The 26,359-nt window shown below is 34.6% G+C and overlaps 3 protein-coding genes across 3 annotated transcripts in view; 1 reads left to right on the forward strand and 2 right to left on the reverse strand.

Annotated features, from left to right (window-relative positions):
- Nucleotides 1-26,359, reverse strand: part of LOC126976781 (5'-nucleotidase domain-containing protein 3) — a 197,100-nt gene that overhangs the window by 44,355 nt on the left and 126,386 nt on the right. The gene's annotated exons all lie outside the window — the stretch shown is intronic.
- LOC126976778 (protein-cysteine N-palmitoyltransferase Rasp) lies at nt 6,269-9,037 on the forward strand. Its single transcript, XM_050825365.1, has 4 exons — nt 6,269-6,480; nt 6,549-7,300; nt 7,373-7,590; nt 8,458-9,037. The coding sequence occupies exons 1-4, from the start codon at nt 6,327-6,329 to the stop codon at nt 8,948-8,950; spliced, it is 1,617 nt and encodes a 538-aa protein (XP_050681322.1). The 5' UTR covers nt 6,269-6,326; the 3' UTR covers nt 8,951-9,037.
- On the reverse strand, nt 9,800-26,054 carry LOC126976755 (DNA helicase MCM8). Its single transcript, XM_050825319.1, has 15 exons — nt 25,647-26,054; nt 25,333-25,562; nt 25,152-25,239; nt 24,941-25,072; nt 24,030-24,145; nt 22,004-22,108; nt 21,457-21,603; nt 19,999-20,218; nt 19,070-19,212; nt 15,326-15,465; nt 14,473-14,563; nt 14,168-14,301; nt 13,035-13,260; nt 10,923-11,084; nt 9,800-10,025 (listed from the first exon to the last, which is right to left on the reverse strand). The coding sequence occupies exons 1-15, from the start codon at nt 25,861-25,863 to the stop codon at nt 9,831-9,833; spliced, it is 2,346 nt and encodes a 781-aa protein (XP_050681276.1). The 5' UTR covers nt 25,864-26,054; the 3' UTR covers nt 9,800-9,830.

A 26,359-nucleotide genomic window follows, 5' to 3' on the forward strand; every position in this document is an offset into this window, starting at 1 on the left:
ATGTAACCCCCACGATAATATTATGAAATTTATAAACAAAACTTAGTCACTCTGAAGAATTATACATTTTCATGTAATAGGTACATACATAGATCGTACGTATGGACAGCATAGGTGAAAGAGCCGTATAATCCATCGCCGCATTCCGGTCTCATAATATTTATTTACTTATATTAATTTTTGTACGTACTTGTCTCTGAATGACTTTCGCGCCTTATTTTTAAATCAGTTAAGTCAGCTTATAACTTCCTTAGACTCACAATTTAAATAACAAGGTTGTCATAAAAATGCAGTGAATGAAATTATGCAAAATTAAATTATTGCTGTTAGACCCAGAGATATAAAACTTCATTTAATTTGAAGCTAGGTCTTTTAGAATTTCTAAATTATGTTAAGCGTAAAACTAGGTGTCATAAAAGAATTTTCTGTTAACGTAGGTATGTAAAAAGGCATAAACGGCATTTATTTTCTCAAAATTGATTCCTTTAGAATTCTTTTTGATGTCATTTCTAACATACTAGATACTACTACCGCTTCGGAAACACTATAATATCATTGTTCGGAAACAAATGGCGCTCTGATGAATTGCCCCGTGTACTACACGTCTTCACGATTTCGTATACCATTTAGTTATTATATTTAGTATAAACCTTTAACATACTTAAATTTCAAATCAATGTAAGATACTGGTACGTCTAATTTAAGCATATCATGTGCTGCTTTTGGTGAAGAATTAAGGTCTTTGGTCGTGATAATCGGGATTTCGGAGAAGTATTTATCAAATTCATTTGCAATTTCTATTTCCAAATTTATAATGCGATTATTAATATTTAAACACATGGAGTGCAGTTCAGTTCAACTTGAGAGATAGTTTTTATTGCGATTTGGTACCCATAATTAATTTTATTTGCAATATTTGTTTTGTATGGACATATTTTCTATGAGAAATTTTATTGACGCAGAGTTTGACAGTTCTGCTGTGAAACAATTATTTCATTATACTACATAAACACGAAGCATTTTTACGATATAATTCTTGATGTTATGAAATAGGTATTATTGACAAATTCATAGTAACAAAACAGTGTTTTATATATTAAGTACAGAACAACGTCTGTCGGATCAGCTAGTATACTTATAAAATTTTAGTGTCACGTTCTTTGTCCGCGATGAACTCCAAAACTACTGAACTTATCAAATTTTGCACACTGAGTTTGATCCATCTTGAGAGCACGGACGAGTAAAAAAGTAAGGACTCCGTGTCACCTTACATAACAGTGAGGCACCAAAACAAGCCGGTAAACGAGTAAATACATAGCCCGCGCATACACTTTAACTAATACAAGCCGATCGACCGGCATTATGAGATTTGCCATCGTCTGTGACTGATAAGTTTGCGACGCAATAAAATATTTTAAAAATGCCGTCGTGCGTTGTGAAAAAAGTGTGAAAACTATAATATGATTATTTATAGGAGAAAAAATTGTATTATAATAACTGGTACACCCCGTAACCGCACACACACTAGCATAAAGGTGCTTCACTTTCTACTATCACGGCGCGGAGTCCTTCTATTTTTACTAGTCCATGCTTGAGAGATAGTTCTTATTTAGATTCGTGACACTATATATATTTTAATTTCAAAATATAATTCAGTATGAATAAATTATAAGAGATAAATTTTTGACGCACGGTTTGACAGTTCTGCTATGACATTATTGAATTGTACATGAACAGGGAATAACGATAAATTATTGTAATACTAATACACACATCAAAAAAGTCATGTACTACATGTACTTATTTAAATTTTAGAATGGTTTTTCTCATTATAACGTATTTTATTTTTAAAATAATATTTTTATATTTATGGGTCCTATGATGTAAAAATAACAGCTGTTTTCTTTATAAGTTCTTAATAACAGAAATTAACAATAGTAGAATATACTGCAGAAACTAAGATACATGAGCAACTAAACATTTTCTTAACAAAATGAAATTTCTAAAGAAAGTGAATTTATTGTGAAAGAATTCCTATTCTTTCACAATTATCCTTAATTTAATACAAAATTTGGCCTCCTCTGCTATTCAGAACTTGTCGGCAACGATTATTTATTGAATTAATGACACTATTTATGTCATCTTGCGGTATTCGCTCCCAATGGAATTGTAGCAAATCCTTCAGCTGTTGGGTTGTTGTCACTCAGTCCAAGTCCTTCAAAACACGTCGCTGGAGCATGTCCCATGCGTGCTCGATGGGGTTGAGGTCTTGCGATTGTGCAGGCCAGGACAATACCCGGATGTTCTCCGTTGCCAAGCATTGACTGGTTCGCCGAGCTATATGTGAACGCGCATTGTCATGCATTAACGTAAAATCTGAGCCAAAGGTTTGTGCAAATGGATGGACATAAGATCTGAGAATATCCTCAACGTAATTTTCAGCGTTCATGTTTCCATTTACAAAAACGAGCTCAATTCGCCTGTTCTTCATAATACCAGCCCATACCATAACTGTTTAGCCGCTGTATGGATGAACTTCCTGAATGCATCTGAGCCTTTCAGTATTTCCAGGCCGACGGTACACTCGCACCCTTCTTGTATCAGGCCTAAACCCGAATCGCGACTCATCGGAAAACACAATTTTTATTTTATTTTTTTACGGCCACAGCATTCACTGTTCAGCGGGTTCCCTTGTATTATTGTAGCGCTGCCAAAGACGACAAATAACATTTCTATGAATGTCAAAATGCCGAGATACCTGAGATTGATTACTTCCCGCTTGCAACATCCCTACAGCTCTTTGCATTTTATTTGCCGTCAAATGATGTCGCTCCATGACGTAAAGAATATCTAACAATTCACGACTAAACGTAGCAATAAAAACGCACTTAAACTCAAACAAATTCCCTTTCATTTAATTTTATGAAAAAAAAAAAGACGTGTGGCACTCGGGGACTGCCGCGGTGAAGCTATTGCATAGCATTTTTTATCAACTTATGCAATTATTATTATTTATTTATTTATTTTATTTATGCAGTATTTTTTTAATAAAATTAATTTTAAAAGAAGCAAACGGGAACTGAGTAAAATTTAACTTGCAAGATTTGATTACAGACATACAACGGGACAGGTGAAACTAAATAAAAATGCTTGTCATAATAATAAAAATTAAAAAAACGTGATAAAAAGACTCGAACCTGGGACCTTCTGCACAACGAGCATATGTGATAACCGCTGTTCCACGGCAACTGTAAAAAGCGTGCCGAAATATCTATATACATCTAGTAAGTAAGTGTTAGGTTATTTTCGTTACGGAATTTTTGGATTCGGTCCGCACGCTCAAGGCCCGCGATAGAAGCTATGCAATAGCTTAAAAACAAAACATAATCTAATTTTTTTTACATTCAGCCAGTATGTCATCAATAACAAATATGCACTTTGAGTGAAAAAAAACTTAGAAATTAATTAATATAAATGGTCTAATATCATGCATGTAGCTTAGACTTTTTTGATGTGTGTATATTGAACAAATTTCGTAATTAACAAAAAAGTTTAAATTTTATATGAAATATTGTATAAATAATTTTAACTATATATTCAAAAAATATTAATTCTTCTTTAGTAATCTACTTCCATAATTTTTAAAAATCATTTATTATTTCAGCTGTATGTAAACAAACTATCAGTACAATCACTAAGTAGCGACATTGCTGCAATCTTAGAAAATTAATCAAAATCGGGAAGTGTCCTTTGGCACCAGATCTTTCATATACACCAAAATCAAAGGGCCGTACGGCATACTACGCCCTGATCAAGTTCTGACTCTCATTTTGTTTATAAGATAGTTTATTGTGCATGGTCTTATAGCTTGTTTCAATAGCTTATACATTCTCTCATATCATTCTAATTATAAGCAATGTAATTAATACACATAAAATTATACGCATTGACAGGCCACTGCGCGCGCGCCGAAATCGCACCCGATTTTTGGCATATAGCGGCGCGGGGGCACTTGCCGATTATGGAAGGTTAACACTACAGAAGTAGGTACTTACATTATTAAAATGCCGTCTTGTGTTATGGGAAGATGCACCAATTACGAAAGTTAAAAAAAAATCATAGAATTACATACCACAGTTGAGAAATCATCAATTATAACATTTTATATGATTTCATTATTTCTCTAACAAAATATCTAATATGACGCCATGACATTGCCGATCGCCGCGAAGCCGATCCAAGCCGAACGACGCCGCGACTCGAGTCTCGAGTGACATAGATTAACGTACAGAAATGACGAAATATTGATGCTGTCTGTTGCAGAATGATCGAGGTAGTATAATATTTTAGGAAATAATGTAAAAAAGGCATTGTTGCAGGTAATGTAATACGAAATGTAACAATTTTTAATAAACAATTGGGTATATAGGTACCTGAACTATCAAAATACAAAAACAAGTTTTAGGGTAGGTAGCGGACGTGTCTACGTCCTGTCTAGTGAGTGCTATTTGCTTACGTAGGAGTTTTTTCAGTAACACTGTCACTTTCGGTATATCCTTTGCTAAACGCAGAAGAATCAATGGATCATTTTCTTCTCCTCCCATTATCTTATTGAAATAAACCCTCAACAAAAAGACATTAATAAATAAGATAAGGTACAAAAAATAATACTTGTGATCTTAATACTTTTTGGGGGCCGTCGCGTCGTTAGTAAAATTTTAAAAATGGGACCCTTACTGTACATACATTTCGGTTTTTCTTTGTTATGTCTGTATATTTTTTATTATTTTATGTACAAATAACTGATATCATCAATGTGGCTTTATATTATAATCAATACTAAATTATTTTTTTATAAAATCAATGACACTTTATTTACCTAATTTCAATGCAGTTTTACTACTTTATAACTTTTACTACATGAACTCATGAATGAACCGTGTTTTAGGCATAAATCACGGTGTACGGTACAAAATCATATCTGATGAATTACTTATTCTATATTTTTTCTATTCAAATACGAAGCAATTAGCGAATTAGATTTATCTCTTTTTCGCTTGCGATAATTACATTTACAATCCTTCTTTGACGTGTAATCGTAATGAAGTGTGCTATTGCAATGTTAAATTATTCGTGTGTGCTTTACTGTATCAATTACAAACACCGAATGTTGTCTAGGTAACCTATCTATACTTTTAAACATCATTGGGTGTAACCCATTTTAATGTTAAGTGTGGAAAAACGCGGTATCACTGGCGCTCAACCCAGGGTACACTTTCTGAACACGAGAGCAAGACTTCTTGATGTCCAAGGAAAACAGTTCTGTCTGAACTATATTTCAAGCATAGAGCTCTTACACCGGGATGATCGGCGGTCGGACGTCAAGAGACGAATCGGAGGCAAAATTACATAGGAGATCGGCTTTCTCTTTTGCTGTATAGGCCAGGGTGTCATTACATAAGTTCAGTCATTGGTAGATCACGTGACACGTCTATCATCTTGTAAAAAACGGATATAGCCATAGCGAAATCTTTACAAAAAAAGCGGTCCTTTCGATTGTATGACACGCGCAGTTATTGGTAGATTGACAGATGTCGGCAATAATCTTGTAAAACACGGAGATAGTCGAAATCAAAAATCTCCCATCTCCCACTGGTAAAATGGCTCCTTTGCACAGGATGCCGGCTAGATTATGGGTACCACAACGGCGCCTATTTCTGCCGTGAAGCAGTAATGTGTAAGCACTACTGTGTTTCGGTCTGAAGGGCGCCGTAGCTAGTGAAATTACCGGGCAAATGAGACTTAATATCGTATGTCTCCTTGAGACATATACGACGAACGCAGTTGTAGTGCCGCTCAGAATTTTTGGGGTTTTCAAGAATTCTGAGGAGCACTGCATTGTAATGGGCAGGGCGTATCAATTACCATCAGCTGAACGTCCAGCTCGTCTCGTCCCTTATTTTTATAAAAAAAATCCACTACATTTTATGCAACTGTTCGCTTTCAAACTTAGCCGGATTATACTTCATCGCCAATCGCCATACTGTAATTACTACTATTAAATTTGTCAAATAACTGCACGTTTCTTACTAAACTATATTTAAATTTTTACCTAAGCAGTCCCGCCTCTTATTACGTAGTAGTTACATCCGCTTTGGAGATAGCCGAAATCAACTACCTTCTTAGCAACTGATGGCTTTCAATCTTAGCCGGAATTACACTTCGTCGCCCAATTCTAATTACTATTTCAAACTTATGTCAAATCTAAGTGCACGTTACATCCTCTTTGGCAACAGCCAGCAACATAATAATAAGGCGCCGATTTTATGAAATATTTTGAAATTTCCTCGAGTATCTCATTATTTTTTGTAAACTGTAAAATGAAAGTTAAAATTAATCAAAGTGAACTTTGGGTCTACTTCGTTGTTTGGATAATTACAAATTTTTATTCGCTCTTTGTACTAGTGCAGTCACAAAATGGTATGCAAATGCATTGTAAGTTTTTGTGTGTTGAGTAGCTTAAACTTCACATTTAATTAATGTTACAGATATCATACAAAACAATCGTTTACAGTTTTCTAATTTAAAGGACTTGCAACCTGGTTGGAAGTTTCTGTCAAGATATAGAGATGTTTCTGATATTGAATGGAGTAGTTGGAAGTATTTTATTGAAACAACTTGGTGTTATTTTATTATACAATATATTTTATCAGAAATAATAAGGGAGAAATTCCCTGAGTACCTGAAGTATTGGTACATTGTGTCATCTTGTACATTTGTGTGCAAGTACACGGGCTATAAACATTTGGTTACAATTTTAATGCAACCTACTATTTATGCAGCAGTGATTAAATTTGGGGGTAAAAAAATAAGTATATGGATAATCAGTATTATTTTACTTGTTACTTATAATTCACTTAAATATAATTTCTACTTTTGGAGTTTTCTAGAACATGATGATATGCAAGATGAAGAGGTGTATTTACTTTTGTTTTGTGTTGCATGGACCGAGTTAAGATGCATCAGCTATTCTATAGATTTTGTTGAAAACAAAGATGAAATGTATTTGAAAAGTAAGGATATAATTAATATGATTAGTTACATCCTATATTTGCCAATGTTATACACTGGTCCAGTTATATTGTATGAAGATTTTGAAAAAAGTTTTACTAGAGTATATAAATTTGATGCAAAAATAAGAAGATTTTTTTATGATATATTTATTTTCTTTACATATACACTCATTCTGGATTATATATTTCATTATATTTACTTTTATGCAATGCAAAGTGATATGGAGGTAAGTCCAATAAAATCTCAATATGATTTATTAAAATTAAAGTTTGTATTAATTTTTTTTTGTATCCCCCAGCTTATTAGACAATTACCGTCATTAGCACTTTGTGGGGGTGGCTTATGGATGGGTTTGCAGTTTCACATGAAATATGTTATATCATATGGAATTGTTTCTTCATTTACCAGACTTGACAATATTGAGCCTCCACCAGCTCCTCGATGTATTGCAAGAATACATGTATACTCTCAAATGTGGAGACATTTTGATGTGGGTCTCTATAGATTTCTAGTAAAGTATGTATTGTTTAATTCAAAGTCATAAATTACACTTCTTACCAATCTGTACATGTGAATTTTTTAAATAGGAATTAGCCTTTTTACATACATGTACTACTTGTTGTCAATGAGAATTAGAATTATATAGACAATTATTTATCACAGACATAGAATAGTATCTGACATGGAACCAGATATATATATTAGTATTTATTAAATACTTTTGTTACTGTTCCATACTGTTCCAACTTTTTAAGGGTTATATACCTCAAAAAGAAAAAATGGATCCCTTATAGTATCACTTTGTTGTCAAGACTATTTATCTTGCGAACAGTGGAGATATCTTATCTATATCCAGGTGTTAACTAAAAAAATGATATTTCTCGGCCGTTTATGCCACAAAAAAAACATATATTTCGACACTCAAGGGAATCATAATGTAAAGGATATTTTCTGTTGACCTAGACCTATTAAATGTGGCAAGTAATACATAATAATTATTCTACAAGTCTATACAGGGTGGCTCTCAGCCACCCTGTATAGACTTGAATTTTAGCTTTGGACGTCAACTTCTATATCAAAATCTAAAACTATACATTTGTAATAAAATAAAGTAAATCATAAAAAAAAATGTATGGAACCTTGGGTGGGCTCTTACTTGTCCATATTTTATTGTATACTGTAAAAACAGCAATCGGAATACAAAGTCCGTCAAGAGTTCAGCTGTCAATCTATTGCAGTTTATGACAGACAGACAGTCAGTAAAGAAAGTCTTATAGTTAGAGTTCCCATTTGTTTCCCTTCAAGTATAGAAAAATGCACATGTATGGTTTGGTAAGCTTGTCTATGATATTAACATAATGTAAACAATACCATTTTTTTTAGATACATATATAAACCATGTTACAATATAATAAGTGGAAGCTTCAAATTGCCCATTATTGTTTATAAGTTATTGGCATCTCTTGGAACATTTATTTTTATTTTTCTTTGGCATGGCATGGTCTGGCATATTTTTATGTGGACTGTTTTAAACTACATTGGCATTACCTTGGAGTACTCTGGAAAGCTAATATCAAGGCATACATCATATCAGTGGTTAAAACAAAACATTTTGAAGACTGAAGCTAATGAAACAAGGTTTATTGCAGTTCTTTGTACTCCGTTATTAGCATTATCGGCAATATCAAACTTCTATTTGTTTGCCGGAACTGATGTTGGAAATTTATTTTTTGAAAGATTCTTTCAACCATCACTTGGGAAGAGTTTATTGTTATGCTTCTCTTTGTATTGCTGTTGTCAGGTCTCAATAGCTTTAGAAGATGTTCCCTCAAGAGGAAATAATTTAACTAAAACTGATTTGAAAAAATCACTGTAATAATTCAAAAGTGCATTAGGAAAATGTTTTATATTAATAAAATACTGAAGGCTCACTCTTATCAATGAAATAAACTAGTGACATAATTTTTTGTGTTAATTTTCTATATCACATATTAATTATTTCTGATTGCTTTACCATAACACTAAGGAGAGGGAGGCTCCTTTGCACAGGATGCCGGCTAGATTATGGGTACCAAAACGGCTCCTATTTCTGCCGTGAAGCAGTAATGTGTAAGCATTACTGTGTTTCGGTCTGAAGGGCGCCGTAGCTAGTGAAATTACTGGGCAAATGAGAGGATTAACATCTTATGTCTCAAGGTGACGAGCGCAGTTCGCCGCTCAGACTTTTTGGGGTTTTTCAAGAATCCTGAGCGGCACTGCGTTGTAATGGGCAGGGCGTATCAATTACCATCAGCTGAATGTCCTGTCTCGTCCCTTATTTTCATAAAAAACAAAAGGTGAGGGCAAGTTGATTCCACGTAATTTGGAAAAATCTCACATGAAAAGTGTTTTACTAATAAAAAACAATTGTGTGGTTTTGTGAAACCACTATTGAAGTGAAACTTTTTTCATAATAATAATTTAATAATAATAATCTAAATAAAAAAAAAATATATAAATAATATGCTTAAATATTTATTTTTCATAAAATTAAAAAAATGCATGGGTGGTTTGTGGTTTGAACCCACACTCCCTCTCTGGAATTAGAGCTAAAATTTGGCACCACGCAGCACTCGGCCGACCTGCACTCAGCGGCGGGCTGTAATGCGACATGCGATACATCGATGAAAAAAATTTGAGGCGCTGTAGTTAGCGCCTCAAATTTTTTTCATCGATGTAGTTTCACTTTAATAATACAAAAATAGAAAAAATATTTATTATTGAAAAATAAGTTGGTAAGTGTTTGAGCCTTTAAGTAATAGATATGAGTTAATATGCATAGCCTCTATCAAATCATTTGCATCACCAGCAATACCAGCTCCTTTGTGTATTTGTTTCAGCTCTTGGCGAGTGAAAACATTCTTGCTGAGTTGATGTGATCTCCTTGTGAGTGCATCCAAGAATTGTTTTACCTGAAAATTATAAAACGATTAGAAAATGATTAAAAATGAGCACACTATATAATAAGTGGTGGGTCGTGAGAGTTTGTCGTATGGTATAGATCACTTTTCATCGGGGTACATATAAGCTGTGATGTATCCCTCAGTCGTATGGGTACGGTAAAACAGCAGCCGGTAAGTAATTCCACAAATTGGCTTTTTAGCTAAGTCAAAAATGAAACATCAAAAATAAATTAAAAAAAAAAAAGTCATTTTATAATTTATACGAAACGAACAATCGTCCGTTTCTCCATCGGAATTTTTTAACTACCAGGAACATTGTTTGTTCTAAAATTTCGTAAAGATTAAGTTACTATTATTTTGCATTATATTATGAACATTAAATTATGATTATTGAACGACATACAAGAAGCCATAAAAGGCATTTATTTTCTCAAAATGGATTCCTTTAGAATTCTTTTTGATGTCATTTCTAATAACTACTAGATACTACTACCGCTTCGGAAACAAATGGCGCTCTGAGAGAGAAGCCGCGCAAGAAACTCTCCCAGCATTATTTTTTTGCGCTCTTTTCAATAAAAATATACAATATTGTACAGCTATAAAATAATCACAATCTAGTCCCAGGCTGTCCGATAATTTAGATATTCAGCAGTGGAGTAATAGGCTTTACGACAGAGCCATTACTTTATAAAACATTTAAATTTATTTATAGATAATGCCTGAACAGTGGCTGGGACTTTATTATAGAATTGTATACATTTACCCTTAAAGCTATTATGTATCTTATCATTATATATCTAATTGTTATCATCATTGAGAAAATAATATTTCTAAGCGATTTTGCAATGCAATGGTTAGCTTTTTCATAACAATTGAAAACATTTTTGAATCAAGCAGACCCAGTACCTTATTTCGAGAGCTAACTCCTGATCCATTAATGGACCGTGACAGCTCGATATTACCAAATTCATCACTGAATGTGTCGACCAAGCTGTGCTTCATTAAACTTATGACATCATTTGCGTCTTGCTCTGTAGCTTCTTCTCGTAAATCGATTCGTGCGCGAGCCTAAAAGTATAAAAATGTTCCTTTTAAACATAATACAACCCAATGATGTCATTGATAGTGAATTTTATTCATTTCGAATTACGTAATATATTTCCCATTTTATTCAATAACTTTTTACCACCTTTAAGGTGGAGATATGATCCCGTTGCTATAGAAATATTGTGATTTCTGACCAAAACGCGTCAAGTAGTTTTTGCAGTCCTTCAGTGATGTCAACCTAACACTGCCTAAAGAGTTCTTAGAGACATAAAAAAATAAGAGACCCAAAAAGGTGGAAATTTGAGGGTTGGACTTAGTATCCCGTAGTACGAATTAGGAGGTAAAAAATATTTTAATTGATATGAGTTAGGTTAGGACTGTTAAAACAACGGAAAACGAATTGTAGGCGTTTCCCTTTCTTTTCTCCCCAAAAAATGTCCCAACCCTTAAAAATGTCATAATTTGAGGTTAGGTTATAATGCTTTTGTTCTATGGAAAGGTGTATTACCTTGTAATTCGTGGTAGCATTATAATCGTGGACTAAAGCTCTATCAATTACAATATTTTTTACCTCATATTCGTGCTACAGGATACTAATATTTATTGTCAACACTGCCTTAAAATTAAAATTAGATTTTTTATTATATTTTTTATCAATATTTGTTAATTACACTTGTATAAAATCAATGTTCTAATAAGCATTAATGTATTACAAGAGACTTGATCCTGCAGACAAACTATCCAAACAGTTTTGCGGGACTATGTTAGCTTTTAAGATTCTTTCTGTAAATGGTTAATAGTATAAAAAAATAAATAAATAAGTCTTAACCAGTGCAAGGCCAGGCTTTATGGCGGATCCGGCCTCCCAGCCAAATCTTTTTAATTTTAACTGAGTGGATAAAGATTTGTGTTTTAGCGGTATCGTGATAAATACCACGCCCCTTCAATTGGTCACTTTCGGCCGCTCTATCTCAACTTGCTTTCATCAGTTGTTAGCCAACAGAGAATCAAATTATGGATTTTTGGTATAAATTAAACTTGTGTATCTATGTGCTGTTCGTCCGTGGAAGTCATATGAATATAAATATAAAGATACTAGAAGTGAAAAAACCGCGTACATTTCGCGACCACAAGCGAGTATGTAGTAGTGATTTAGTATTGTTTGAAACGGCGTGAGACAACACACTTATGGTGTTTTTGCATGTCTTACTGCGGATACTCTTCCACAACCTGCCAACTATACCTATAAAAATAATACAAGTGGTCGTAATTTACGTCTACTATTTTTAACTTACTTGATGATGATTTATTTAATATGAACCTAGGCGACAGTCAAGGAATTAGCAATTTATAACATTTCTATTATATTATTAAGCTTTCTAAGGCAGAGTAAACGGTCGATGCTCGTTCCGTTACTTATTCACATTAATTTAAATAACATATGTATAAATAAATACATAACTAATTACAATTGTCTCCCAGTATGTAGGCCGTTACATTCTGGCATATCCATACTCTTTTATTCTTGGAAATCTTGAAACTGGTAAATCTCATCGGGTAAGTTCGTTATATTAGTACAATATAGAGGAAGAATTAAGAATTTTATAAAACTTTTTATTCTTATTAGCTTACATTAAATTTTATAACTAGTAACATCTTTCAGACTTATGTTCTTGTCCAACTGCTGCATACAACTGCTTTCCATCAGCAAAAAAATTGTATACAATTTACAAAACCACAAATCTCTATGCTAAACATTGGCTCAAACTTTTTATATGAATCACAAACTCTCCATAATCTTATATTATTATCATATGAACCAGATGCAAAAAGATCAGAATTTAATAGTGTCGCCAAACTTGTTATCCACTGAGTACATTGGTTTCTTTTTTAATACACTCCAAAGGGCTATTGTTCCATTATCAAATATATACCTATATCAATACTATCTTATAAAAATTAAAAGTAAACCTGAGTAAGTCTAATGCAAGCTTCTAACTGTCTGGTAGTAATGGGCGTTCCATCGCCAGTGATCCCCTGGTTGTGACGCAGCTCTAGATAGAAGCTACGCAGAGCATTAGCCGCCTCCGTACTGAGCGTCGGGTGCACGTAACGTTGAGCGTACGCGATATACTTCCGAAGCAACACTAACGGTAGTGTTTCAATCACCTCATCCGGTTTTAATCTCAGTCTTTCACTGAAAATAATTTGGTTTTAGGTCAGTTTCACCACCTTATAATATTACTAGCTGACCCGGCAAAGGTTTTTTTGCCATATAAAGTATATTCACACGATAGTTTTATAAGTGATAAAATATTGCCTATATTATAGCCTGTACATCATTGTGTTCTATTGTCAATAGTTTTTGCAGCGCACGCAAAAATAGGTTTTCGATTTTACACCTTGTGTTACAAAATAGTTATTTTATTACGGATCCCTTATTTTGAAAAAAAGCATAGCCTATAGCCTTCCTCGATAAATGGACTACCCAACACTGAAATAATCATTCAAATCGGACCAGTAGTACCAGAGATTAGCGCGTTCAAACAAACAAACAAACACTGCAGCTTTATAATATATTAGTATAGATTAATTTTCTTAATGAATCCTTTCTTGCTCAGGCAAAATGCATAGGAATAATCAAGGTGATTTCTATTGGGTGACGGTTTTCATATTAGTAAAAGCTAAGTTACATCCTCTAGTGATGGTAAGGGAAGTGCTTATCAATGATTTACCATGAGCCGATCTACTTTCCACTTTGACATTTTGTGCCTATAAAATATATTACTACATACAATTCACATCAATTTATGAGAAGAATTGGAATGAAGATTTTTTTTTAACTAGTTTTCATCGACTAAAATAAAGCGAGACACCTGTCTCATACCGAAAATGATCCGGCCCTCTTGAATTTTTATCTTCAAGCATTAGTTGACCCATTTTTTTTTCAATAATAGTAAAATCTTTGATAGTACTTTCGATATTTAAATTAATTTAATGACCACAAACAGGATATCCTGCATGATATTGTCTTTGGTTTAACCCACGATAATTGATATATATTATGAGTGTTTAAATATAATAAGTCGTTGAATTTAGGCTACCTTAACGACATACTGCCATTGTTTTGAGTTGATTCTAGTATAGAGTTATTGCTCGTGCTGGCACTGGGGTTTCGTTTTGCTTTCGGACCAGAATGTAAAGCTAAGACATGCTCTGAGAGCATTGCATCAGTTTTCTGAAAAAAAAAAGGGTGTTTAAAAAGTAATGAAATCCTTAATAAATAAAATAAAAGTAAATTTTATTATTATTAATTATTAGTTCTTAGAAGTTCCTAAGAATGAATCTTTGAGGAACAAAAATATACTATTGAAATCAAAGTAATAATTGAAGTTAATAGAACAGTTACCTCGTCAGGCTGATCCAGTAAAATAAAAACCAAGTCGAATCTGGATAGTAAAGCTGAATTTATTTTCAAGTTTTCAGCAACAGTCTTAGCCCTGTAACAATACTCGTGTTTGTTTATTGGGAGTGTATTATAAATATAACATTGCATATTATAGTCTTGAAAAAAAAACCGGCAATGTTTTTTCAAGGTAAAGGTTGTTGTTTTGAAATGTTTGAAAAGCACTTATCAATTTTTTTTATTAAGTACGTATTATAAGATTTAATTTGTATTACTAACCAAAACTTTGTTTTTTTTTTTTATGGAATAGCAGGACAAACGAGCGTACGGGTCACCTGGTGTTAAGTGATCACCGCCGCCCACAATCTCTTTCAACACCAGAGGAATCACAGGAGCGTTGCCGGCCTTTAAGGTAGGTGTTTTTTTTTGTTTTTTGTTTTTCCTGTTCAACTATCTTTGAACAGGAAAAACCTATGCATACTCACTAGGATGCTAACCGGGCACTGTCGCCTAAACAAGCATCTCAGTGTGGTCGGCATCTAAAACGACAAAACTTGCAGATTCTGCCTTGAGGATGATGAAACGCCTATTCATCTACTCTGCGACTGCGGCCCACTAATGCATAAGCGTAACACAATCTTTGGCGACTACTTCGTGCCACCAGATAGTGTTTGCAACACTCGCGTCAAGGAGATACTGCGGTTCATAAAGGCAGCAGGGCTTGAAGACACACTAGTTCAATTTTGGACGCGGTGTTACTAGGAATCTTTAGGACTAGGAAATAGCCACCCTCTTCAAATAATAATAATAATAACTATCCCCACTGATAACTTTGTATTTACCGAAAAGATCTTACTTATTGTAACAGCCGGCGGCGGGATTGGCTGCAGCGAGTACAGTGGCCCGAGCGGGCAGGCTGCATACTACTCCGCCCTTGGCCACACTCACTCGCCGTTGTTCCATCGCCTCTAACAGACTACTGTGGTGCGCACACATCTGTACCAAACACTTATTTTTAGGGTCGATTACACGCATGATACTAATGGAAGCAATACTATTATCTAATATGATATTATTTATTAAATAATTCTGAAAAATCCGGCGTTTATAAACTAAGTTGTGACAATTGTAACGGGGTATATATAGGTCAAACAGGTCGAAATTTCGAAATTAGATCAAAGGAACATATTGCCGCATTTAGGAATAATCATCTCGAAAAATCACACTTCGCGAAACATTTAATTGATACAATCGGAACAATAATAATTTTAATATTTTACATACATGTGAAAAAGGATTTCGCTTAAATGTGTTAGAGCAATTAGAAATAATAAAACACAAAAATAACACATTGTTGAATGAACAAACAAATTTAGTCCCATCACCTTTGTTACGTGGCTCTTCCGGGGGTAATACGTCACAACAGCCGACCAATCACAGCGCGTCATTTCATGGGACGAGGGTATAAAAGAGCGGCTTCCGGCTCATTTGATTTAGTCTCGTGTCAGATTATGGCGAGACAACACGTCTTGAGGATGCCTCGTGTAGAGGCGAAACACGTGTCGAATTGTTTTAAAAACAAATATTGGCGGAATTAACACTTAAGAAAACTTATATCATTTGTATAATTATCTAATATATAAAATTCTCATGTCGCGGTGTTTGTAGTTAAACTCCTTCGAAACGGCTTAACCGACTCTCATGAAATTTCGAGTGCATATTGGGTAGCTCGAGAATCGGACAACATCTATTTTTCATCCCCCTAAATGTTAAGGGTCTACACGATTTTTTTTTTTATTTTTTTTTTAAATTTGTTGATTATGAATCAGCATGAAAAATACATACAAATTCAAATTTTCACCCATCTACGACCAACAGTTACTTTTGTATCGCGATTTTGATATCGGCAATACAACGTTTGCTGGGTCAGCTAGTAATATAATAATATTGGCACACCTTTTACACAAATTATCTTGCCCCAAATTAGGCATAATTATAGCCTGTGTTATGGTTTGCAAGACAACGATATATTTAATACAATATACTTACTTAAACATACATACATAAATACATTTAAATTACAACATTACAATTTAAACATCCATGACTCGGAAACAAACATCCATTTTCATCATATAAATGCTTGCACCTACCGGGATTCGAACCCGGGACCTCTAGCTTAGTAGATAGGATCGCTAACGACACGGCTATACAGGTCTATTGCCACTAGAGCAATAAATAATGAAAAACCAAATCGAATCCGAATCCAAAATGGCCGCCAAGCAAGTTAATAAAAACGTTTCTTTTACAAAAGTATTTAAAAAGTACACTTATATGTTATAAAAAAATGTATGATGACAGGATTCTAAAACTGGCGCAGTTTAAATATTCATGTATATATATATAAAAATGAATTGCTGTTCGTTAGTCTCGCTAAAACTCGAGAACGGCTGGACCGATTTGGCTAATTTTGGTCTTGAATTATTTGTGGAAGTCCAGAGAAGGTTTAAAAGGTGAATAAATAGGAAAGTGATGCTAAATTAAATAATAACAACAAATTTGTTTTACCTTTGATGTGTCCATACATAATTTCTATGAGAATTTATTGACGCACTGTTTGACAGTTCTGCTGTGAAGCAATTTCATTACGGCAGCAGGGTGCATATTTTACGAAGTAATTTTTGATGTTATGATATATAATTGACAAAATCATATAAAAACATTATTTTATTTATTATAAACAGAACAACGTCTGTCGGGTCAGCTAGTAAGATATAAAATAAAAGTATAATTTACGGAAATCTGCCATGTTCGCTGAAACATTAATGACGTTGCGACTCAATAAACTTCATAGCTTGTTTGAACTTCTTGTTATGTTAAGTTTTATTATTGGTTTCTACCGTGACGTAATAACCTGACACCACGAGAAGAGAGTTTTCGCCAATGATATTATATACAATAAAGAGGTAGATATCGCACTAGCGCGCGCAAATTGTTGCAGACTAATTCAGACAATTGTCGTAATTTCATTTAGTCGGCTAATAGCAGCGAGCTAATCCGAACGTTTTCGTGGCGTGACAATAATAATCTAAAATGCCAACCTGTGTGTTAAGAAAATGTAAGAACTATGTTTCCAAGATATATAAGAGTGAAGGTATTTCATACCATACGAAAGTATATAAAAGAACGTCGTATTTGTATTTTATCACGATTTTATTTCTTATTTACAAACAAATCTCGAATAATTACCGTGGTGGTTCGAGCAAGATAGAGATTATGATGTCAACTGCAGCGCGACAAGGACAAATAGTATGTGTCATAGATTAATCAACCAGAAGTGAAATCGTAGGCAGAATACATGACGTTCGTAACCGCTTGATTTTGGAACGGAACTTGAGTTTTCTTGTTAGTTAGTGAGCGTCTTTCTTAAATAATATTATGATGATTACAATAAGTTCTGGCTTTCAAAGTCTTATAATAAAGTTGGTATAGAATAATATTAGTAATAGCAGGCTATTTGATATTTTATTAGTACTTAATCTTGGAATGTATGTAACGTACCAATAGTCTAGTCGCAATATCGACAACGACACATTTGCAACGATACGATAACACTCTGAATGTATCGCAATTACCCTGTCTGCTGCGGGTTGTATATTTTAGGACAATTTAGGAAATGATGTAAAAAATACGTTGTTGCAGTGAATTTAATACGAAATTTAATATTTTTTAATAAACAAGTGGGTATAGCTGAACTATCAAACTACAAAAACAAGTTTTAGGGTAGATAGCGGACGTAGACAGTAAATGCTATCTGCTTGCGTAGGAGTTTTTTCAGTAAAATGGATCATTTTCTGTTTCTCCCATTATCTTATTGTAATATGTGTAATTGTTGTAATGGAACCCTTATTGTTAGTACATTTCGGTTTTGTTTTGATATGCAAATAATTTAAATCATCAATGTCGCTTTATATTATAATCAATATGAAATTTTTTTTTTAAATCAATAACACCTAATTTACTTAATTTAAATGTAGTTTTACTACTTTATAACTTTTATTACATGAACTCATGAATGAATCGTATTTTAAGCATAAATCACATTGTACGGTAAAAAATCATATCATAATCATATGTGAATGATTCTGTGTTTTTGCTATGCAAATACGAAGCAATTAGCAAATTATACTTATCTCTTTTTCACTTGCGATAATTGCATTTACTATCCTTCTTTGACGTGTAATCGTAATGTAGTGTGCTATTGCAATGTTAAATTATTCATGTGTGCGTTTGTGTATCATTTACAAACACCGAGTGTTGTCTACGTAACCTATCTATACTTTTAAATATCATTGGTTTTCGCGCGTAATTCAATAAAATCCAGTAACTTGCTTTACAGCTTTATTTTATTTCTGAAATAAAGCTATTCATTGAAAATAGTTATACGTCTACCGATATTATAGAAGGGGAAAGCAAAATCTGTCATTATTACAAATTTATCTAAAGAACTACTTTTATAAACATTCATTTCATCTTTATTTATAAAAATTCACAATGAAAAAATGTTTATATAAGAATTTCCATCAAATATATAAAATACCTTATCTAGTTCATCCACACAACAAACTCCCTTGTCAGCGAGCACAAGAGCACCAGCTTCGAGCGCGAAATCCCCTCCAGCTTCGCGGCCTAATGCAACCGTTAGGCCTCCGCCCGATGCCGAGGCACCGCATACATATACTCCTAAAACAGTAATTATAATACTCTATATATATATATATATATTTTCAATGAATAATTTCTCGTTGTCCTCTGTTGAGAAGGTGGCGCCATTGATAGGATAAGATTCCTCAATTGGGTAAAATGTAAAACGACAAAAAACCTCATGCAAATCCAAAGTAGCTTCGAAGAAAATAGGAGTTATAAATAGACCAAGCCAGTTATATGCGGCCCACATTTTAGCGCTCTACAAAGGAAGGTTCGGTCACATCTGGAGTATCGCCATCATTTCTGGTCTCGTGGTGGCGATCTTTGGAGGAGGCCTTTGACCAGCAGTTGACGTCTTCCGGCTGAAATGAAAGGTTGACCACTTGGCATTGCGTAGATGTCGATTCAATGTGTCTTCTACCGCATTTATGACGAGGCATGTTTGATAGGATTCATGCCGCCGAATTCCACCTTCGCACTACACGCCACAAACTTGGATAAATATATGTGTGGCGTTCTTTAACAGTGCGGTTTCTAAGAACCTTTCTGCCACAATGTTTCCAGTACGATAAGACATAGATACTTTAAAAAACTTGAACCTTTCAAAAAGGCTAGCAACGCTCCTGTAATTTTCCAACTGTTGCAGGATAATGTTAGCAGCAATCACTCAACATCAGCTGACTCGTACGTTTGTTTACTATAAAGAAAGGTATAATAGTGTACATATAAAACACCGCCGACTATAATAATTTTTAATACATCTAGCACCATCTTCACAACTGTAGGATCCTTATATCCTTAACAACATGCTTTGTACAATACCTCTGGGTGCCGCATACGCTGCTGCTTGTAACAGTTGCGATTTCCCCAAACCGGGGTCTCCGACAACCAACACATGTGCGTAGCTTCTGGGTCCGTTGTCGTGCTCCGTACCTCCAAACAGGCCCAGTATGAGGCCGGCCTTAACCGCCTCGTGCCCGAATATTGTCGGACACAAGGAGTGCACTAGAAGTCTGAACACATCGTCCGACGCGTGAATTTCCTTAAAAAAATATATATAATCTCTTTGGAACTAAGAACATATTGGGAGGCTCCTATTCTGCACTATTGGGTCCAGGATAAAAGTCTCACTGCAACCAGCCAGATGTCTACAGACTCCTTAGTGTTGACATTTTATTGACGATTGTTGCCCATTCGTCAGCCACTCCTAAACATTCCAGGATAACCAGAGTTTTCTTTGATCTTCCTTTTTCTGTTTTTTTTTCCTTTTCATCCTCGACCAGAGACTTTGTATGGGAGGCTGTCCGTTATTCCGATTGAGAAGCGATGCTTATAGTGGTGTATGTTCAGTTTGCGTACCTACCGTAATTCGGAAGTATTGGTTTTTTAACCTGACGAGTCGGCGGGTCAGTCTAACCCATAAGTTTTCAACGTGGGCGATAACGCCCCCTTGTGGGCGTTTGAGACTTTCGGGGGGGCAGTAGAAGACCCAGAGAAAATTAGGGGGCATTGAGATGGCGCAGATGGGGCGTGGGTAGATTAGAAAATATAGTCGAAAAAGGCAAAAAATACATGAAAATACTCTAGAAAAAAACATATTTACAAAAGTGGGCGGTGAGCAAAAAAAGGTTGACTAAAATTATGTCTAACCAATAGTGCAGATATCAATTATTTTCTTAATGGTCTAAATAAAACATATTTTATCATCAAAGGAAACGAATCCATAATTATTTAATTTATAAGGCTGGTGGCATATTGTTATATTGTTTGATGATAGCTTCATCCATTTCTGTTGATGGCTGACCAAATAAATAACTTCACAATGAGATATTTATTATATTATGTTATACACGGACAAGTAAAATAAGGACTCCACGCCGTGATATTAGCAAGTGAAGCACCGTTATGTTAGTTTGTGTGCGGTTACGGAGGATACTAGTTACACAATTTTTTCTCCCTGGAATAATCATATATGGCCACAAATACTTATAGTCTCGTTTTTATATTTATTCACACCGCACGACGGCATTTTTAAAATAATTTACTGAGACGCAAACTGATCTGTCACAGACGATGACAATTCTCATAATAGCCGCCTATCGGCCTGCAGTAGTGTAAGTGTGTGCGTGGGGCTATGTATTTACACGTTAATCGGGCGTGTTTTGGTGCAACACTGTTATGTAAGGTGACATATCATAAAAAGTTTTTGTGATATGCGAGTGTGCTAAAAAATAGACTTAATTTGATTATTCCCGTATTTCATGGCTTTGTAGCTAATACCTGAATGGCATAGTAGTCCTTCAGTGTAAATGATATTGTGGGGTTACTGAGATTTCTTTGACTATGAATAGATACAGCTTCTATGTACAGTTGCAAGAGTCGGGCGGCTTTTTTTCCATCCTCACCACCTTTACTTTCACCACGGACCTGACACAAACATACCACAAATTAATAAATATAATGGCGTCATGGGGGATTCTGACTTATCAAATTGGTATAATTGATTCGAACCCGCAACCTCTCGCAATCCATGCGAGCGCTCTTAACAACTGATTTGAGTTTACTTAAACGGTTGGCTCAAATGGTAAGAGCCCTCGGACGGAACCCGAGAAGTCACGGGTTCCAGTCCTGCATGGTTCATAAATTTTGGTTACATATTTAATTTGTGAATTAATGTAATGAACCATATCCCTTTAAAACAAATTGTTTATATTAAGCTGTGTCAATGAATAAAGTCAATATAGTGTCTAACTTCAGAAGTAAACATAAGGTCTAACTACCATAGGGTGTGATCATGACCAACATTAATAAATAACATTAGTAATACCTGTACTATTCCTGTGACAGACAGCACATCTCCAGGACAAGCAGAGCCAACAAGATCACCCTGCAGATCAATCTCTACACTTCTTGGAATTGTTCCCGATATACTCTGCAATCACATAATCAAAATCAACAATTTACTAAAACATTTGATTAATTCATCATATTTATAAGCAAAAATTTATAAACAAACTTAATATTTTATAACTATCTTGGTGGGCAAAGTATGAAATTAACCCTTGATTTTTTTTTTTTTATGGAATAGGAGGACAAACGAGCGTACGGGTCACCTGGTGTTAAGTGATCACCGCCGCCCACATTCTCTTGCAACACCAGAGGAATCACAAGAGCGTTGCCGGCCTTTAAGGAAGGTGTACGCGCTTTTTTTGAAGGTACCCATGTCGTATCGTCCCGGAAACACCGTACAAGGAAGCTCATTTCATAGCTTTGTAGTACGAGGGAGAAAGCTCCTTGTAAACCGCACTGTGGAGGACCGCCACACATCCAGATGGTGGGGATGAAATCGTAACTTGTAGCGTGTCGTGCGAAGGTGGAATTAGGCGGCAGGAATCAGGTTAAACAGCTCTTCGGAACACTCCCCGTGATAAATGCGGTAGAAGACAAACAATGAAGCGACGTCTCTATGCAACGCCAAGAGATCCAGCCGTTCACAGAGCACTGGGAGGACTTACCAGTGGGAGGCTCCTTTGCACAGGATGCCGGCTAGATTATGGGTACCACAACGGCGCCTATTTCTGCCGTGAAGCAGTAATGTAAGCATTACTGTGTTTCGGTCTGAAGGGCGCCGTAGCTAGTGAAATTACTGGGCAAATGTGACTTAACATCTTATGTCTCAAGGTGACGAGCGCAGTTGTAGCGCCGCTCAGAAGTTTTGGGGTTTTTCAAGACTCCTGAGCAGCACTGCATTGTAATGTAGGGTAGGGCGTATCAATTACCATCAGTTGAACGTCCTGCTCGTCTCGTCCCTTATTTTCATAAAAAAAAAAACTGAGTCCCCGACAATTCGAGCTGCTCTACGTTGCACGCGGTAATTTAATTAGATTTACTAAAACATTTAATTTATTCATCATATTTATAGCAAAAATTTATTAACAAACTTAATATTTTATAACTATCTTGGTGAGCAAAGAATGAAATTAACCCTTGAAGTTTGAAGGTTCATTTTCAAAATATCCCTTAGTCGTCCAAATTCATGCATGATTACAATGGTTGTCATTATTATGACAACATTGTACTAACACTACTCAGTTTTGGGATGGAACCTTATAATTAAAGATCATATTTGGTAACAAAACACTAATAATAAAATTTTAAACATTTTTAATGACCACGCCATACCAGTGTAACAACTTGAATGCAACAATTATATTGTTGGTCAACTGACAACACCATAATAGGTTTAGGTTTAATTTTTTTTTAATAATATTGACACCCGATTACACAAATTGTTTTGCCCCAAACTAGGTATAGCCTGTACTATGGGTACAAGACGACAATATATTTAATACAATATACTAACTTGAACATACATAAATACATATAAACATCCATGACTCGGAAATATTCATCATACAAATGATTGCACCTACCGGGATTCGAACCCGGGACCTCCAGCTTAGTAGTCAGGGTCACTAACCATTTGGCTATTTGGGTTGTCGCGTATATAATAGATTATAACAATTTAACAATTAAATCGATAATTAAATAAAAAAATTATATTAATTAAAATTATAAATATGTTGGTAATGCTAATAAACATGTTACAAAAAGGATCACTCCCATATTGAAATGGCATTTCTTCCTTTGTAGTTTATAGTGTGCTCCATGTTGCTAAGGATTTCATTATGGAATTTTCACATCCCTATTATTAAGGATTAGAACGCACATAAGAATACCTTTGTCAGTCTGATCTCTAAAAGAAGTCATAGCTTGCTACAGACCTCTGTAGCAAGCTATGACTGCAGACCAAGCAGACCATTCTTACAAATTACTAAGATTACAGTCCTTACGTGAGACTGTATTTCCTGTATTTTAGCCACTTGCCAGTCCGTAGTATTGGTATATGGTGATGATTGTATTGGTTCAAATTTATGTCCATTTCTGCAACTCTGGCAAATACTTGGTGCTGAAAGTGAAAGAAAAGTAATTTTATTTCAACAAAGTATAATAACAAATGATGCTTTAGAGTTTAGTCAATATCCTTTGAAAAATTTATAAAAGTATAAGAGATATGTAATAAAATGAAACCTTTATTAAACGAGTATGAGCCATGAGCCATTATTTTTATGACAATATACCAGTGGGAAGCGCCTTTGCACAGGATGCCGGCTAGATTATGGGTACCACAACGGAACCTGCCGGGAAGCAGTAATGTGTAAGCATTACTGTGTTTCGTTTAGAAGGGAGAATGAAATGAGACTTAACATCTTGCCTCAAGGTGATGAGTGTAATTTCAGTGCCGAATTTATGGGTCTTTCAAGAATCCTGAGTGGCACTGCATTGTAATGGGAAGGGTGTGTCAATTACCATCAACTGAATGTCCGGCTCGTCTCCTCCCCATAAAAATAAATTATAACATACACAAAGGTATAACACAAGTAGAGGTGTGAAATACAAATGGGCACATAGTTATTGTTTACTTCTGCGGCAAGACCCCTTATAATTATTTAGTAAATTTTAATGCAATTCTCGAGACACTTTATAGTGTGCCTTCTTCAGTGACTATAGAATAATTGTTTTTATGATCAATCGGGATCAATTGTCAAATGTCATCTAATTGCGGGCTTGCTTGTCAATGAGGATGTAACTACAAGCATTGTTGGAACACAGTTGAATTTAATACAACTCTTAAAATTTAAATTACAAAGAAAATAAGCCAGTCCTTGTGGAACTTATTAAAATCATAATTATTGTTCTTTACCAGTAAACAAACCCTGTGGCTGGATTACGGCTTGTAAACTATGACAGCTGGAGCATTCAAATGCCATGGATGTACAAATCAACCCCACACTTCCAACTCTTATAACAGTTCCCTTAATAGTTACAAGTTTCCCTGAAAAATAGCATCACAATATTATCCAGTTGGTAGTTAAACATAATTAGATAAAAAATGTAATATTGATTTAGCTTACCAAAATAGTTAACTTTCAAATTAGCAATTGGAACCACTGGTTGGTGGTTTATTATTCTTACATTTATTTTGGAATGACACTGCAAAGTCTGTAAGAATATAATTTATAAAGATGCAACACAAGAAAAATAATGAGTCTCAATAAAGCTGTAATCTGATAATAGTAGTAACTGTTGTTAGACCTTATGTAAACAAAACTCCAATATTCGCAATGTATTTTCTGGATTTTCAAATAAATCATTTTGAAATGATGGCCAGTCTCTGTTGAACTCATCATCTTTTGTCAAGATTTGCACATCTAAAGGTACACTTCGGTTAAGGTCTATTTTTTCTAAGTCAAATATGCTTCTATTGGCGATTATGTACCTGTTGAAACATTCTATTTGTTTTGATATCGTACTACCATTCTGTTCTGAAAAAACATAAACAAAAAATTGGGAACAACTCCAAACAAAACATCACAAACACGGCAATTGTTAAATTTGTAAATTCTGACCTTGAGTTGGAAAATATAGCTTCCATATATTAGAATTATTGTCTGATATTGGAACAGTTATAGGCACTTGATTCGCTGGTGCTCGGGCACTATTTGTTGAAGTAACTGTTGATGGACAATAGTTTTTACTAATATTGCTATGGCTAGAAACTGATCTAGATCCGTAAGTGTGTCGATTTGAATTATTTTTATAGCGACCTCGCCAATTTCGTCTCATAACTTTATCTCACACAGAGGTTAATAAATGTTTTATATAAAACTAATACTTATTTGAGTTTTGCGTACCTATTACTAAATTGAATTTGTAGTTTGTAATTGCAATATAATAATAAGGTTTCCTTCGGGAATCCGATTTCGGATTGTACCTAATACTTATGGGATTGTGATTTTGAATATTAAATCCTGTGATTAAATCTCTACTTTTCCCGCGCTAATCAAAATATTTTTTTCGCTTTTCATGGAACGGCTATTTACAATTCTGCCTGCGATTTGCCTTGACAAAAGTAAAGAAAACTAGGTACTAAAATAAATCTTCGCTTATGATTTAAGAATAGGTAAGCAATCAAAGTTGACTTGCAATACTTTGGTGCTAAGAAGAGCCAAACGCCAGACTCTTTAATTTTCGAGACAATAGACATTTTGACTGTGTATTAACTATTGCAGCTATAATAAGTAATAACATATGAAGCCAAGATGGCGAATTTCATATCCAC

Source organism: Leptidea sinapis, chromosome 42 (assembly GCF_905404315.1).
Source record: "Leptidea sinapis chromosome 42, ilLepSina1.1, whole genome shotgun sequence".
Lineage (NCBI taxonomy): Eukaryota > Metazoa > Arthropoda > Insecta > Lepidoptera > Pieridae > Leptidea > Leptidea sinapis.

Bases quoted from the DNA above. Each gene is read 5' to 3' on its own strand.
- LOC126976778 (XM_050825365.1), top strand. From the start codon at position 6,327: ATGAAATATTTTGAAATTTCCTCGAGTATCTCATTATTTTTTGTAAAC. The intron at 6,481-6,548 runs GTATGCAAATGC...TTAATGTTACAG, and splicing joins ACTAGTGCAGTCACAAAATG to ATATCATACAAAACAATCGT. The intron at 7,591-8,457 runs GTATGTATTGTT...CATTTTTTTTAG, and splicing joins CTCTATAGATTTCTAGTAAA to ATACATATATAAACCATGTT.
- LOC126976755 (XM_050825319.1), bottom strand. From the start codon at position 25,863: ATGAGACGAAATTGGCGAGGTCGCTATAAAAATAATTCAAATCGACAC. The intron at 25,563-25,646 runs GTCAGAATTTAC...ATGTTTTTTCAG, and splicing joins GCTATATTTTCCAACTCAAG to AACAGAATGGTAGTACGATA. The intron at 15,466-19,069 runs GTATTTTATATA...TGTTTGGTACAG, and splicing joins GTGTGGATGAACTAGATAAG to ATGTGTGCGCACCACAGTAG.